This window comes from Dermacentor andersoni, chromosome 4 (assembly GCF_023375885.2).
Source record: "Dermacentor andersoni chromosome 4, qqDerAnde1_hic_scaffold, whole genome shotgun sequence".
NCBI lineage: Eukaryota > Metazoa > Arthropoda > Arachnida > Ixodida > Ixodidae > Dermacentor > Dermacentor andersoni.
Genome location: NC_092817.1, coordinates 94441538 through 94459375, shown reverse-complemented (window position 1 = coordinate 94459375; position 17838 = coordinate 94441538). Strand labels below are relative to the sequence as shown.

Genomic DNA, 17838 nt, shown 5'->3' with positions numbered 1-17838 from the left:
GAACGCCGCTGAGCGGTCTTTTGAGTTATGAACTCATCGCGGGCAAGCGAGCGCGTTGAGATGCTTGACGAGTTTTGATTTGGTCTTACCGAGGCGCAGTTAACACGGAGGCGACAGCTTGCACGAACAAGGAACGGGCGGCAATAGAGGATTCCGAAAGCAAGAGCGAGGGTGACGTGGCGTCGCGGCGATGCCCTCTCCCATCACACAACACCTGGCGCGCTAGCGCGACAGCAGGCGGGCCCTTTCGCCCGCTCTGCTCCGTCGAGGCGCGCTCGTGACGTGGCGTCGCAGGCAATGGGAATTTATCTGCCATTTCGCCGCTACAGACGACAGACACCGGCTTTCTCGCTCAATGTGCCATTTGACGCTTTCACATCAAAATAAGTCCTTCACAGGTGTATGCTAATCTGACAACCGATACAACAAAGACAGCAGAGTTCTATACAGGGTGCTTCTATGAAGAGATTAAGTAATATTTAATAATAGGCATTTTGAAATCATAGAATGTTTACTTTTATTTCAAAACGGCTATGTTTAAACATCACTCGAAGTCTTCGAATAAACCCGGCATGTAAGCCTGTATAAACTGACTACTGTGACGGCTCCCATGCTGGTTACGTTGCAGAACCACGGCGTCAGCCTTTCACTGCCACAGTCGTACGAACTCCTAGCTCGCCTCAAACGTGGAGCCGGAATAACGCGATGTGAGAAACAAGATTTACAGACAACCAATCAACGATACCGGGGAAATAAATTGCTGTGCATTGAAATGAGATACATGGAAGGATGTATTTATTTTGTAATTATTGATCGTTATATTTCAAGGCGAATTCGGTGCTCCGACACACGATGCGTTGCACTTACATTCGGTATCGACCACGCTGCACGAAAACCGTCGCGAAACTCCCGTTAACAGCTTCACCGTAAAAAGTGTAATACGCTAGTCGTCACAAATATTCTGCTCTGAAAAACATGGCCAGGACTTTATCAAAAGGCTGTGTATGAAGCTCACGATCGGTTAGAGTTGACATACTAATTGAATTCACACGAAGGAGATCTCTCCTGAAATGGAGCAATCCCATCGAAGTATTGTTTATATCCAACATACATCCAATAGTATGCTTTAAGGCAGCGTGCATACCACACATCGGCGTTGAACAAGTCGCTCTACATAAATACGCATTTGATCTAATTGTTCGTTTAGTAAATATCACCATTCGCCCTCAGTCACACCAACGCCGAATATCGCCCCCTGCCAGCAGCTGTTGCAAACAATCTGATGTATAGCGGCCATGCCTTGGACAACCTTGCATAATGTGGCGATGTAGGTTGTCACCGTGTGCAGCCAGAACAATCTGCGAGAACGGTCAGTTGCTGCAGTACTCAAACGGTCAATGACTTAACGTAAAGCAGGATCGCGGCTTTGTTCGTCCTCAGTATTGAGAAGGCCCAAAAACGACAAAACACAGGCGCGACTGCGTTGGACGCCGAAGCCAGGGGCATCCCCCTGGAATCCGAGACAAGCAATCGGGGCGTCGCTGTACAACTTGTGGGACCTGTATACGACAGCACCGATGCATCCACAAGTCTTCGCATCTGTTTACAGGTATACAGCGTTTTTGTGTATACGACTGCAACGTGCGCGTTGGGGTGGGATGTCACCTTGGAGAGCGGGTCCCACGCGATTCCTAGTGATGCTTTGTTTCCTATCTCTTCCGAACTCAAGTTTGTGGGGTTTATGTTAATGGGCACTCAGTCTCAGTGAGGCGAAAATAAAATAAAAATATACAGAGGAAGGATCCAGGAGGAATCTACGCTTTCCCGGATTGAGTGAATACTCGCGTGCATCGGCGCCGTCCTTGTGCCCCTTGCGAATGTGTTCGTGTCACTGCAGTCATTATCCATCGTCGCCGCCCAGCCCGCGTCGCTCTTCGATCACTACCGACTACTGTTCGCCTGTCGCACTGTAGTGGTTGAAACGCCACGTGTTACTCTGTAGCTGGTTTTCCTTATTCTTTCCATTCTTTTGTTCTGACAACCTTGACTTCTTGTTTTGCCTATACCTGGAGCCGGCGGGCGCATGTTTTTGCGTTTTCTCTTAACGTTACGTTATACGTGTATATATGCCCGTCACTTTTGTAGGAGCACAACAGTACAAGCGCTGTCCTGTCTCGGCCTGCCCTTTCTACTTACTGCGCTATGTATTCCGTATAACGATTAATTACCAGCATACCGCAACCTATTCCCTTCTGAATAGCGACATCGGCGGCTTGGGACGCTAGCGCGGTTCGCACATGCCGTAAACACCGCACGACATTCTCCCTGCGAAGAGGCGCAACCGACCGACGGTGACAAATGGGATATCACCTTTATCTGCCACACGTGGGAACCTAGAACAGTACGAAACTCTCCGATCATAGCGTGAATAGGCCGATAGACGATAGTTAATGCGTAGCCTGCGGTTGGTATGTCATGGTGGAAGGTTAAGTCGCACAAAGTCTACGCGAGAATGTGCGTCTCGGTATACGCTTTGCTGCAGCGCGCCCGCGGACTGACGGCCACGCTCGACGCAGGCGACGACGACGACGACGACAAAGCGCGTAGCTCAGGTGCACGACTCGTCGGAGCTGCACGGGGTCCCTTTGAAATGCGGAACTACACAGCAACCGCGCGCACCCTACAGTCACGCCGCATGTAAATTCCACAGTTACGTGCATGGGAGGAAACGGCACTCACGGCGTGACGCAGCGCAGGGCATCATCTTCGTCGCCACTGGCATCCGCGGCTTGCGGAACCAACGCCGCCATCTTGGTCGCCAGCGACGTCGGGGCGGCGCACTCAAAAGCGAAAGTCGGTTCCGCGGCTACAGCGGCCTTGTTCCAGCAGAAGCGGGCCGCCTTTCTCTTCTCCTTCGCGCACGGCGGCGGCGGTGAACAACCTCGACGATGCGGCAGCGGCGGCCGCAGCGCTCGGCGACGGCGATGCCGGTTCTGCTTCATCTTCCGCCCAGGCAGTCGGGCAGGCAGGCGGCGCGGTGGAAGCAGGAACCACCGAGCGTGTCCCGCTATATACGAGAGGGAAGGGATGCGCGGGCTGACTGGCACGGAAGGAGAGACCGGGATCGCACCGCTGCGTAGTGCGCGCTGGAGCCGTGGGTTCCGTTGTGACGGGGTGCCCGATATTGCCAGTCTTTGCCTTATTGCCAGCCCGATATTGCCAGTCTGGAAACAAGAGCCGCCGGTCCAGATATACGCTGCCCGCAGCAGGCGCCTCTTTTCAGCGAATGGGGTCCAACCCTACTCTCCGCTATACTTATACGAAAAAAAAAGAAACGATTTAACCAGTTCTGCTGAGTGGATACTGAGGTGCACGGAATAAAGCTGCTATATATATATATATATATATATATATATATATATATATATATATATATATATATATATATATATATATATCCTGAAGCGGTCATAACCGGCCGGGAACGGCCGAAACGTCTTCTGCGGGAGTGTCTCTGCTTACGTTTTTATGGGCTGCGTTATGTCCTCCAGAGTAGGCATTAATAAACCGTTGGCCAAAATGAGGCGCTCACCCCACTCACGAAGGCGCGAGCAGTTCGGTGGAACAAAGCAAAAGTAGCAGGGCCGCTTTCTGGACTTGAAGCAGCTAGTGTTTCACGGCCGTGTGGGTTAGGGCTTTGGATCTCCAGGTATATAGCTTGCAGAGCTGTAGCACAGCGGCGCAGCCGGAGCATGGGAGGCACACAGGGGCCCCCACGCAATGTTACACGTAATGCGAATCACAGTTTTTCGAGAAGTATAACAAGTAAACGTTCTCAGTTGCACGAAGATAGTCCACATTGCACTGTCGGGCCTAAGTTGGGATTTGTACGTAGCCGGCAAGTCTAACACCAAGGAACTTTGTTGTCGGCCCGGCTCTACGCTTGCCCACCGGCTGAGCTCACATGCCAAGCCTCGAACGGCTCTAAATTATTCATGACATAGAACCATATTTTGGTTGTCCGTCTACCACACACTGCTGTCAACTAACATAGTTTCAAATGTTTCTGCGGTTTTCGTAAAAACGTTTCTTTACAACATCTTAGAAAGAGGGTGCATTTGTGGCAGAGGCGCACTATTTTCTTTTCAGCATATTCTCTTGCTTCCCCTTCTCCCTTCCCCCAGCGTAGGGTAGCCAACCAGACTATTGACTGGTTAACATCCCTGCCTTCCTATATTACTCTCTCTCTCTCTCTCTCTCTCTCTCTCTGCGCGGGCATTTCAGCCTCACTGTGCTATAAAGCAGAGAACCGATGACTATACAAGACACGCGCTTTTGTAATTGGAATGGAGGACGACATCGCGGGACCTCTTGCGATGCTACGTTTACGGCGAAGGCAACGCTGCGAATGCTGCTGGGATGTACATGCAACACCCATCGCCATAAACGAGTTTAGCCTTTTTTACGTTTGAAAGCACCTGAAATGTTTGAAATGAAATCGCTTGGAAATGATTTCATTATCCAGAGGATGCACTCACTGGCTGCAGTATACGGGCGTACGGTCGGCCTTCACCAATATGATCAAGCTGTGCTGCGTTTTGTTTATGCTTGCTTGTTTGTGTTGCCACACACTATAATTTTTTTTTGCCTGATATCAGTGAAGCAATCCGTATGTTGTCATATACTGGAAACCTGGGCAGATATTTGTCTTGCTTTAGGCTGTCGAAGGTTTGGTTTCTGGCACAGCTATAGATAATGCGCAGGTGTGGATGGGTGCGTCACGGAGAAATGTGGAGTACGAAGTGTGTGCAATGTGTGTCGCGGAGAACACGGCGCACGGCTAATACTAATTGAGAAACTCGCGATGACTGCGGCAAGCGTCTAGTAAACGTTGAACAAAAGCGGTCCTTCGAGCCGAATGTCACCCGTCCCCTATCCCACTGTTGCCTGGATGAGCGAGCGCGTCTCGCTCACCGAACATTTCGGAGAGCGAACCGGGCTCGCCCGCAATGTTTTGACTCACAGGGCGAACGCGGTTCCTCGAACGAACAGTCTGCGCGTTTCCTGGGCACCGTGCTTCTTGGCCATCATTATCCCTTTCCCAACCTCGCTCTCCTGCAGTTGTTGCCAAGCCTTGAGAAATGGACTGAAGGGAGGAAGAGCCAGTTGACTTTAGAGCAGTTCTTTCGTCCTCAATCTTTAAAAAAAGAAATGCCGCGACAAAGGCAGGAGAATGTTTCTCAGGGCAGAGCATTACGCCTCGTCTTGCTGAAGGAGACTAATGCAGACCTAAGTGAGAATAGAGAGCGTGTTTCTAAATTTTAGAAAGGTAATCGAACAGCGCTTCAGAGAGGACGACGTAAAAATAATGAAAAACAGTTCTCTGTGCAAATGCGTGTGAACACTGGTGTAAGTACTCCCTCTCTCTCTCTGGATCCAGAGAACCCTCAATCCTTGGTAAAACACCAAAGTTATTTTCTATTTTGTTGTAATAACCTCTGCGTTCTCACATCAATAGCCACACTCCGTCAGCGGATGAACGTCCAGGGACGTCCCGCAGAACAAATCCGCCCACGGAACGAATGAAGTTCGTTCCGTGGGCGGGTTTGGCCGGTTTGGTTTGGTATTTTGGTATAGATTCGTGGATGAAATCCACGAATCTATATTAAAATTTTCGGAAGATCAGGGTAATGACAAGTCGGTTTCCGCAAATATGGTGCAGTGGTGGCTCGCGGAACGAACTTCATTCGTTCCGTGGGCGGGTTTTTTCTGCGGGACGTCCCTGGACGTTCATCCGCTGACGGAGTGTGGCTATTGACTTTGTACCGACTGCGGCCATCTTGATTTGTCCCGGCCATCAGAACTAGTCAAGTAACCGTTTCTGGGGACTTTTATCCTAACACCATGGGTATACGCGCTCTGTTATGGAAAATAAAGTTTGTGACTGCTTGACTGAAAAACAAAAGTAATACTGCTTATATTAATAGCGTTCTTTTAGTATACATAGTCTTTAAAACTCACCTGTGGCACATCGCACATTCCCAGTCTTTCAGCTGGATTACTCGAAGAGGCGGACATTGCTTGCGTTAGAAGTTGAAATGCATAATCTACTAATTAAAAAAAAATCACTAATTTAGGTTTTAGCTGGTTACGTTAGCGAAAATGTTCCAATTTAGGAATTGTAGTCAGTGAGTTCGCAAGGTGTATCCACTTAGAATAAGTTCTCAGGATGGCACAGGTTTCGAGATATCTATTCCCAAAGTGTGCAACGAAATACATGGGCAATCCAGTTACTTTTGTGATTCAATGCATAAAACGGCGGCTTGAGAAAAATGTAAGTGGAACAACAATGTATTTTTACCGCAAGTTTGACGGCGCATATCTTGAACCTGATGCCATCCTAACAGTTCGTTCCGCGAGTTGAAATCTACCGAGAGAGAAATATAAGAACCAACAGACTTCACCGATTTATCTGGTCCTGAACTTATGGTGTGAACTGCAATAGCTTCTTCAGCAATAAATTATTTACGGAGCACGCAATGCAGTGGTTAGAGCGTTCACCTCCAAAGTGCACACTGCCGCTGGAGCACGAGCTCAAATCCCAGTAGCGTTTGCCGAAAAACTTTGTTTTTTCTCTGCACTATGGCGATGGTTAAGCTCAGTAGGTGATCTGATGACGATGACTTGACAATGATAGACGGACTGACACAGCGAACGCAGCTTTGAGCTGTAAAAGAGAGAGAGAGAGAGAGAGAGAGAAAAGAAAGAGAGCTGAAAGAAACAACAACGAGAAAGAGTAAGAAGAGAGGAGGACAGAGAGGTTAACCAGAAAAGAACCCAGTTGGCTACCCCAGGCAGGCAAAAGGGGGCAGGAGCAGGGGAATATAGAGATAACGAGACTAAACTGAAAAGCTATGGTAAAGAACCCACGCTATCGTCCGTCTGCCATTCGTGGCGCAAGCAGCCGCGATTCTGCCGGGAAGAATTAGCATCCGCCACCCGTTAGTGTACGATTCCGCAAGAGCCGTTGAGCCTCTCCTCAGTGCGTTCGCTGAGGCGGAGATGAAATCGCGGCCAGCAATACAGCGCCGGCCGAATAACGCGGTCACTGTCCCCGCGCACGCTCTGAAGGCCACGGTGAGTAGTGCCTCGAGGAAGAAAGCAAAGCAGGCGGAGGAGAGAAAGAAGGAGAGGAGGATAAGATCTGGTCCAGACGGAGGGAGAATGATTCGCCAAAGGGTGAGCCGAGGCCTTGACTCGTAAAGACGGAAGAGTACGCGCCGAAGAGAGTTAACGGGAAAAGCGAATAGGCTCGCAGGTGAAAAAGCCGAACCAGGCGGAAGGTTCCGGAGAATGCCACGGCATTTCCTGTCACGGCTCTCGCGTTGTTCCATTCTGTCCAGTAATGGTTAAATTTTGAGTCGTGACCGTGTCAGAGACTGGGAGGAAACGTTAGTTATAAGCCGGGCACCGCTCGACCTAAAATCGGGTTATTTAGGTTTGTGGTGCATGTGTATATGTCCATAACTTGTACGGATACAAAAAAAAAAAAAATCCTGCGCATGCTGTTGTGGGCTGATCTGAGCAACTCATACGTCAAAGACAGCGAAGCTGTATAAGCGAGCTCTCAGACCCTTCATCGGAAGTACCTAGGGGTCTGCTTGCTGGCTGTTCTTAGCGATGACTTATCGCCGACGTCCGGGTTATCCGGCCTCTTCGGCGCTCCCACGCGAGTGGTGTTGCTGTATTACGCCGTCAGCTTTCACCGTTGCATCCGTACAAACTCCTGGCTGACTTGCAACATTGAGTGGGTAATACGCGACGTGAGGAACAAAAATTACGAATTACTGGCTAAAACCAAAAACAAAACACAAACGCACAAAGAAGTTGTCTGTTTGAGTGAGGTATACGCACAATGACTTTAATTTTATTTTATTATTTATTATGCCTCAAGGGTCCCATAAGGGAAATTACATGAGGGGAATACAGGGAATATAATATATATACAGTAAAAATTGGTGAATACAGGTCAAACGAATACAAGTCAGTTAGTGAATACAAGGCATGACAAATAAAATAATAACACCGCGTAGCAGCATACGCTATATTCCTATGGGTTAACGTGAATGTGTGTGATTTTTTCGACGGCAGATTTGAATACTGCAATAATTATTTTATAATTATTGACAATGAAGTTCCAAAGCAAGGTTTTGAGACTCAGACTCAGGTTACTCTGCCGGCTGTTAATTGATTACATTTCGATGCGGAGTACGTCTCCTCACCGTCGGCTTCTACCTTCGCCGCACGAAAACGCTCGTGGAAGTCAGTTTAACCGCTTTGCTGTAAAATAACCTATACGACGTAACTTCGCTTACTACGCAATGATGAAACGAAGACGCAGCAGTGCTATTCTTGGCGTACGAATAATTAACATGGAAACATAACCTATCGCTATTGTACCGATCTTGACATGCGAGTAAATGGTTACACACAAACTATGAAATTGTACGACTCACTAGTTAAGCTTTTAATGAGGACCGTTTTGTCAGAGTTTCCGGCACACGAGCAGAAAGTGTCACGTCACTAATTATTGTATCTCGCCCCCCCCCCCCTTTTTTTTTTCTTTATCGCGTCTGCCTTCAGTCAGATTATAAAGGGTGCCTTTTTTAGCTTTAGCTGCACCAAGATTTAAAAAAATTGCCTGTGGCAATTATATTGCAATTCTAACCCGTGAGCTAAATTGCTCGATGAGGCGGCCATTGCTTCTACGAGGAATCGATATGATTAATTGAATAATTGACACAACTACACATATTGACGTCCTAATTAATTATGTAGTAATCAAGTGATCAATTATTCATAATAAATGACATAATTCTAGTCTTTGAGCTGGATTATTCAGAGAGGCGGACATGCAAGAAAAATTGAAACACATATTTAACTAATGAAGAAATTCCTAATTAACTTCCTAATTATTAATTTACGGCGCATACTTCAATTTACGAATTGTGGCCAGTGAGTTTGCAGGGCGTATCAGCTCGGAATGAATTTCCAGAATGACTCCGGCTTGGAGATATGCGCCATCAAACTTGCCGTAAAATTGCGCTATTTTTCCGCTTACTTTTTTAACAAAACGCTTTTCTTTATGCATTGAAGCGCAAAGGTCACTGGAGCGCCCCTGCATTTTGTCCCACAATTTTCGAAATAATATACCGAAACTGGTGTAGTCCTGACAATTGGTTCCAAGTGGATATACCCCGCGAACTCGCCGGCTACGATTCGTAATCTGCAATATATGCCGTAAAGTAATTAAAAAGTAATTAGTTTAACTATGTTGATTATTAAATGAAGCATTTTTATTTCTTGTAGAAGTAATGGCCGACTCAACGAGTAATCTAGCTCAAGGTTAGCATTGTGCTATCTTCCCCAATCAACTAAAAAAAAAACTCGGTGCAGCTAATAAAAATGCCACCCTCTAAGCTGCAACAAGAGCCAAGCCCACTGGGACTTGGCTTAGCCGCAAGTTAGGCGGGTGGTACCAGGAATTCGGACCGAATCACAGCTCTAAGCCAACCCTCGAAACATAAACATACTTCGTCGGTTACAAAAACGAGTCGTTCGCATAGCCTTAAAGGTTTCTCCTAACTCGCACGGGGGGAAATTGTCTGATAAATTCAACATTATCAAATTAATATTATTGTATTCCTACAGGCTTGCTCGACATTACAAATATGACGTATCTAAGCGAACCAATACATTAGACAGCTTGGTTAGAATTCAAGAAAACCATCCTTTATACCACACACGTAACCCTGAAAGATGGAAAGTTGAAGTTCGGAGTATCAACTATGGAAAAAAGATGTTGAAATTTCAGTTGTCATCTTTACGAAATGAACTGGCAAGAGAGAATAATGATATTTCTTTAATATCATTCAAAAATTTGCGCCCAAGGTACTTGTGGTTTTCAAAGGAGTCTGTAAGCTTTTACGGTACTCGCAATATTGAATATGGTTAACTGACTCTTACTTTTGCGCCCCTCATTACCCGTAGTTTTGTATATCCTGTATCTTCTGTTATGAACACAGTATCGTAACCTCATATATTATTCAGCTTATTCTTGTTTCTGTATGTTCTGTGCCAATTGATATTTGTCATTGCTTACATATCTCTATATGGTTGTCTTACTTGTTGTGCTAGGCAATAATAATTTTTTATGCCTATTGTTAATACATATACGCACTGAAAATTTGTAGCCTCTTCAATTAGGTCGCGCTCTTCTCTTTGTGTGTCATTTGTAGGGGACACGGACCCAGTCAAGCCTGTTGAACGCTTGTTTTTGTCCGTGCTCCTAAACATTATGTGATATTTGAATAAAGTTAGTTAATTAGTGAGCCATTTAGTTAGTTCTTCAGTGGTTCTGGTACCGCGATGGCAGCCGCCTCCCAACCAACGCTCCCCTCCAACCACTCTTCGTTATGGTTCACACTGGCGGCAAAACGCAGCTGCGGCAGTCACGTGACAGCATGTAAATCTCGCCATGAAAATTCTGGGTGTAGGTGCGCGATGTCGCGTGCTTTTTCCTTCGTCTGCTGACAGATCGGCGCTGTGTTTACGTTATTCAAACTTCGTTCTTAACGCGAGTTATGCTTTATGAAGATGACAACGTCCTTGCCACTAATCATAATCAAGTTGGTGAGCTCCCTTCTGCTGCACCGTCGCCGCGTCCAAAAGACAAGGAGAATGAGCCACTGGGTGTCGCCTCCCCGTTCTTGTATTCAGGGTCTGTCTTGTAGCGCAGAATCGGATATGGCGCACTGTATCCAAAAACCTTTTTCCTTCTGGATGTCTCGATTTAGACTCATCATTGTTAAAAACAATCGCAAACCACGACAATCAAAACAAGCGCGAACGAGACCAAACCAAGCAAACAAAAACAAGCGCGAGCGAGAGCGGACGCGAGCAGACGGTAGTACGAAACAAGTGGTCTGGCTGATGCCACATACGAATACGAATCGACCGGTCGGGCGGGTCCGCGTGACGTTTCGCCCGGGCACGTCACTGAAGGGGTCGCTCTCATTGGTCTCCGGTGTTCGCGGCACGCGTTTCGCGCGAAGGACGATTGTACAGATATTGGATGAAACTTTTCGTTAATTATCATGATTTGCTGTTCTCACTCCCTACGTGGCAATGAGGAGATTGTGAGAGCGAGCCGTTCGGAGCGTGTCGGCTTCCTCTGTTTTGTTGCTTTGTAGGATATTAACAAGCCAAATGAGAGCGCCCTCAGAAAAAAAATTCGAGACGAGCATTTGGATGGACTAAACGAACGATCATCAAATGAAGTGGTAGTGAACCGACCTATGTTGGTCAGATGCAGCATCTGTCAAAAAGAAAAAAAAAACACAGTCTCGCCGTAAGGGCGAAGCAACGAATGCGACATAAATATGTTAGAATATTACACGTAGTGTAAGACTCGTAGCTTTGGTGGCAGTATATGAATTGAAGCAAACGTAAGTTGACTAAGTGAAAACGAGCACTTGTGCTAGGGTCCTCTGTTTGAGTCCTACCATTGGACAATTTAATTTATATTTTTTAATTAGAACCATCTTTCTTAGAGGGTTTCCTACCACGTTTGCCTGTCAGGTATGTGTTTCAAGCCTCTTTCCTGGGCCGATCCCGGAGGTAGTGCACAGCTGCGCCAGTGAAATTACATCAAGGGTTCGAGCTTTTTTAATGTTTCGCACGTTTAATATCTAAGTCTGAGACGATTTAAGATGCAAAAAATGCGCTGTCAGTGTTTTGTTTCATGGGATTTGTTTGTGTGCTGCGATTCTCAAAATTCTGAGGAATAATTCTGTCAAGAATTTACGACCTGGTATGAGAAACTTTAGTGATAGAATGTTGTGGCAATATAACCCGCATATGCCGCGTGTCGTATAGCTTGGCATGGCATATAGCATACATATACCTAAATATATATGGAACCTGAAGGCGACGACTGCGACGACGACAAAAATTCGCTTGGATTGTCCATGTAACTGCTATCGCACAAAAGAAATAAATAAACTAACACGTTAGCAGCATGACTGTTGTTGAATGTCAGTTGGGTGTAACTCCTGGTGTTTGAACGCTCAGGTGGTTGAGGACAAGAGTTAGCCCCGACATCTCTCAGCAGCGACTACAACAAAAGGCCAACTAGATGCTCTGAAGTCAGCTGCGGTCACGCGCACCGAGGCTTCGCTTTTCTCTATCTCTCTCTCTTTTACTACGGCTGCACGTCGACGGACCCAGTGTAAATGTTGAACCCTGACAAACATTCAATGAACCAATCGTGTATTTTAGTCGCCTTCAGTAGTCTAAAGAAAGCATTCGGCTCTCAGGCTAAAATAGGACCCCGTTTTTTCGGTCGAGCAACAAGGCTTCGTCACTCTTGCGTTCTCTTTTTCGCTCGTGGGAGGACCCTTGGTCAAACTTCGTGCGCCTCCAATTCTTGAGTGCCAATTTGTTCGGCGGAACGCTAAAGTTTGGCTTCGCCGCCGCCACGTCGTTTAAGCTTCTGCTATTTTAGAAGCGGCGCCTTCCCAAATTTGGCCGACGAGCTTTCAGCGTTCCTTAAGACTCGGTCAGCTGCTCAGAAAGGTCGAAGTCTTCCGTCATACCATCAATGCGCGTCCCGTTTGAGCTAACGCGAATGACAAACTTGTGTATCGAAGTCGAGAAGGGCTGCCGGACAAAAAGTGCCCGCAAGCGCATACAACCTGGACGTGTAAAATGGCCCGTCGACGCTGATTGCGTGCTCCTTCAGCCGATTGTTTGGGTCCACATAAATTGAGGTCTGCGGCGTTCCTGCTAGGCTGCCCATACACGCTAAACGCTTTAGGCATTTGCCTGCGGCTGCTGCAACGTTGTCAGCTGAAACGCCGCGGAAAAAAGAAGAAGCGCTGCCTCGTGTGCCACCTGGACCGGTATGCGACCGAGTGACAGCTCTAAAAGAACCAAACGCACACCAAGAAAAGCGACAGTCGTCTTAGTACGCGGGCTAGAAAGTGAAGTATGACGGAACCGACGAACTATGACTTTGTAGTAGTGCTATTATTAGCTCGCCAACGGATTTCACACGAAGCTGAATTTGCATAAGCGTGGAAACGTGTCTCTGTAAAAAAGTGGTGCGCGCTATTTACTTTCTCCGCTCATTTTGGGTATCCGACGACTGTCGCGCACAGCGGGAAGCAGCGTGTCATGCCGTCGCTCAAATTCGATTAGGCCGCCGTTCCTGCGACCCACTGGGCAGGGTTATTTCGGACAGCATGACCCACGACGGCTGTGAGTGCATAGCTCGTCACCTTTCGTTAAGATCATCGACTTGCCCTGGGCTCTCTGAGCTTTGCGGCTGTGAGCTCGAAATCGAAAGTTCGAGCGGCAAAGGTATAATTCTTTGTATATAGACACTAGAAACGTTCAAGAAAGGCATTAAATGAATTTGTAGTGGCAGATTATTCATCCTCAAGCTTTCTTGCTCATGTTTGTCGGAATAATGTTGATTATTAGCGGTGAAAATAAAAAAAAAAGTCTGCCTCGATTGCATCCTGTGAATGTGGATGTACAGCAAAGCTGCTGCGGACGTTAGACAAGTGCCACCACCCCAATTGACGTTAGGCGACATTAACTAAGCACCACCACCACAATCGACTTACGCCACGTGCGCATGGACGTGTGCGGAAGTGCAGCGTACGGACGGATGGAAAAAAACTTTAATGAAAAAGGGACCTGCAAGGTTACCAGCCCGGGCTCAGGCCACCCGGGCATTATGTGCGGTGAGGTATAGCCTTTCCACTGCTGCCCGGGCCCTCTGGATAGCCCATAGTTGGTCGTGTAGTTCCGAGCTAGTCAGAGCGTTTAGCCATCGCTCCTCGAGAACGTACGGTTCTATGTTGTTCTCTACATATATTGCTCTGATCTCTGAGCATACTTCCTTATTCTTCTAGGCCGTCCGCCAAGCGCAAGGGCCTTATTAAACTAAATCAATGTTTAATGGTGAATTGCGTCAGAAAACACGTAAAGTACGACTTAGAACCTGCAGACATGATAGCATCAGATTGTAATTCGAGTACACAAGAAAATATAATTCTGTTACGCGGAAACTTAAACACAAGCCTCTTTTCTAGCTGCTGTTGCGGTATACTGTTGTTGGAAAGTGTCTGCCATAATGCCGATTACGGTCGCAGCTAACAGTGAGCGACAAATCTAAGGGGTAAAGCACGCAAACGTCAACGACATACACTGTGTACCCACGTTCATCACGCGCGCACACGTGTGCAGCAGCGCAGAATAAATCGTCATTCTTGCAGGCCCTCCGCCTGGCGCTAATGTGTTAATGAGGTAATTCAATTTTTCAAAGTAAACTGTGCCGCAAAAGTCGTAAAGTACGACCGACACACAACTTACGGACATGATAGCAGCGGATTGTAATACGGATATACGAGTGAGCACAACTATGTTACGTGAAAACTCAAACACAAGCACCTTTTCCAGCTGCGGGTTTTTGGGTGAGAACGCCTGGAAATATCCCGACCAACTAGAGGCTAACAGCTTCCATGTAAAATTAAATTAACTTGTGGGTTTTACGTGCCAAAACCACAATCTGTTTACGAGGCACGCCGTAGTGCAGTACTCCGCATTAATTTGCACCACCTGGAGTTCTTTAACGTGCGCCCAATGCATGACACACTGGCATTTTTGAATTTCGCCCCCATTGAAGCGGTGAAAATGGCGGAGAAAGTTTCTTTGCTAAATTTTGTTGCCAAATACCGGGACAGATGGTGTGTTTGTGTGACGGCATGTATGCTGAGTACGAGCGCTCAGAAACATTGGGCGACCATGGTAGCATAAGGTTCCTGGAGGCACCGTGTCTGAGTCACGCAACTGCTATTGAATTCAATAGTTATTGAATTCAAGCTTACGTCCCAGACTTAAGTCCGAGAAGTGCAGAAGAAAATTAGTTTGGAGGAAAAAGTCAAGGACATACATAAGATAGAATGGGCGGCTAGGAGTGCAGAAATATCTTTGCCTTAAACGTGCAGACACGTGTTGGAGGAAGAGGTCAGAAAATTTGATGATCAAGTGCAAAAAAAAAAAAAAAAATTGAAAGTACACATATGACACCCGAAGACGGAACCCGGAGTCACCAAAAGCGAAACATAGACGGCAAATTGTATACAATGTATGTAAACATAGTCCACGGAGTTCCACAAAGGCAAGGAACAAATCAGCAAGTACCCGCCGCGGTGGCTTAGCGGCTATGATGTTGCGCTGCGAAGGCCGAGGTCTCGAGATGAAATGCCGGCCACGGCGACCGAATTTCAACGTAAAAACGCCCGTGTCTCATGCTTTGGGGGCCCGTTAAAGATCCGCAGGTGGTCGAAATTAGTGCAGAGTGCCCCACTACGGCGTGTTTCATAAGCAGATAGTGGTATTGGCAGGTAAAACCGCAGAATTCAATTCAAATTAGGAAATAAGATTTGTACGATAACCAAAAGGGTACTTTCCTGCTTTCTGATGACCGAGATGGCTGCGTGAGGACAATACAGAAGTAAACATTCGCAAGGGGGTAAGTCATGTTTCGGGGTCGACTCAGCACATTGCAATAATATACCAAGATATTTACCCAGCTAGAAGTAGAAGTGCTTTAGTTCAAAGCTGAGGGAAGTGTTGACTGGCGAACGGTCGAGATAAGCAAGATACGTTTACAGTATTAGTGAAAAAACGGCAACAACCACAAAAAAAGAAAAGACGAAGTGGATAGGTAAGGATCGTCATAAGGAAAGGTAACTTTACAGTGTAAGTTGAGATAGGCAAAATGCTGGAGTGCAGTGGATATAGTAAAGCCGCATTAGCGCATGCGGTCTAGGTGGCTACTTGTCGCCACCTCATTTCAGAGGAGATGCAATTAGAGATCGTCATTATTGCATCTACGAGGGCGTGTCGATAGCACGTTAGCGTATACTGCGAATGTTTGTGCCTTGGCGGAATCTTCCTCCATGGATCGGAGGCTCCGACCACGTCATGGATTACCCACCCAGCGCGGCGAAAACATTCATGTGAAGTAATGGAGGTGTACTCCATTGGAGTGGAGTTTGAGGTATACCCGCATGGGTGTATGTACACAGCCATGTAACAGTCACGAGTGCGCCGGTGAGAAAATAAAACTGGCCCTTCTTTTGCAATGAAATTCACTTGACCATAGTATAAATCGCACTTGCACTCGCACTAAACTAGGCATCACTAGACAAGGACTAAACTAGGCGTCAAACTAGACACAGGGGACCTTTAGTTGGAGCAGTCTATCAGTCTTGCGTACAGAGAAATGCAATAAATGTACAAAACCCAAGTGTCGTTCAGGTCTTTCCCGTAAACGAAACACACACACACGGCTAAACATAGCACTAAACTCATCCAAATCGGGATGACTCTCGAGACGACATCACTTAGAAACAGTTCGCTGACAACGACCAAGGTTCCAGTCAAGGTCCTAAGCTATTTTTTTCGGACGACGGTTAATTGTCGAAATTTGTCAAATGCTCTACCGGCGGTGGCGAGAAAAGAAGCCGAGGGAAGTAAGTGAAAAAGCACATGGAACTCTGTACCGTTTGGCTGCGCAATCTCTGCTGAATAAAAGCTGGAAAAAAAAAGGAAGTTCAGCAAACGGTTCCTTGTGTATCCGGACGCGCTGCGCGATCGAAGCCGTTGACGTCGCATAGTTCAGGGCTACAAACTTTTGCGCACTGTGGCGCTTACCGAACTGTTTTTTAAACGCTCACAAGGACGTAATACTGTATCACGTTTGCGTCCTGAGCATACAAGTTACTTATGCAGCAGCCGTAGTTGAAGGACCATCACAAACGACAGATGTCAGTGCTCTTCTCTTGACGACTTCATTATCGTGTTGATCACGTCTTCACGAGGCCGATAAAACGCTCTTCATGTCCAAGAATATGAAGACGTGAGGCGCGAGCCGGTATTAGAAGGTATCAGTTTCCTCACTGTTTAACTGGAACACTGCTGCTGTGGAAATAAGTGCGTCTCAGTCTCTGCGCTTCGCATTATTTTCGTTGGCATACCATAGAAAGTACTACGTCGCTAGTCTCGGTAACTAGCCCCGACGAGAGTAAAAACTCAGGGTGTAATAGAAGAGTAATGTCGTTATGAAAGCACTGCATCGGAGAGAGCTTACACAAATTGTTCCAAGTCATAGTGTCCTTGCCGGTTGCTGATGTTGTCACGAGGGCGTGTTGCAGTTATACCTGAAAGACCAGACAATTACGTAACGTGTTCCAAATAGCACAGCGCGGCAAAGCAGGCCTTGAGATCCCTAATCAACGGACCTGATCCAACTTCACGTTGCTTGAACCTTTGCGACATACGTTAACAGGTTGGCATAAGATAAAGAAACAAATAAACAAATGCATAAATAATAAGTAAGCGTCGACAGAAAGTGTTCATCGGTAGGAGTTGAGAGCAATGTATCGCGTAAAGCGTGCGAGTGCGACATTTTCAACATGGTCACGGCAGGGACAGCTCAGTATCATAATATGAAATCTCGCCACCGTCACGGCTCTTACGTGATATCGAAGATACGAATCAGTCGTGACTTCGAGGCTAGGCAAGGCTAGGAGCGACGTCGGAGGGAAGTAGCACGCAACCCTCGCCTAATCTCAGAGGTCATCCTTTCGATAGTGCTTCTCTGTTCGTGCTTCGACAAAGACAAAGAAAATGGAATATAAATGGGTGGCGTGATAACTGGGGACCATACGCTTCAGAAAGATGCCCCTGAAGAGCACAGCG

General features: G+C 46.9%; 1 protein-coding gene across 2 annotated transcripts in view; it reads right to left on the bottom strand.

The window, feature by feature from the left end:
• LOC126536498 (flavin-containing monooxygenase 5-like) overlaps positions 1–17838 on the bottom strand; it is a 54145-nt gene that overhangs the window by 23506 nt on the left and 12801 nt on the right. The window contains exon 1 of one of the 2 annotated variants that reach the window (XM_050183487.3): positions 2740–3382. The exons of the other annotated variant lie outside the window; for it this stretch is intronic. Coding sequence (XP_050039444.1) covers positions 2740–3002 — 263 coding nt within the window. The 5' untranslated portion in view covers positions 3003–3382. Of the gene's footprint in view, positions 1–2739; positions 3383–17838 lie in introns of those variants that run through there. 2 annotated transcript variants of the gene reach the window in all.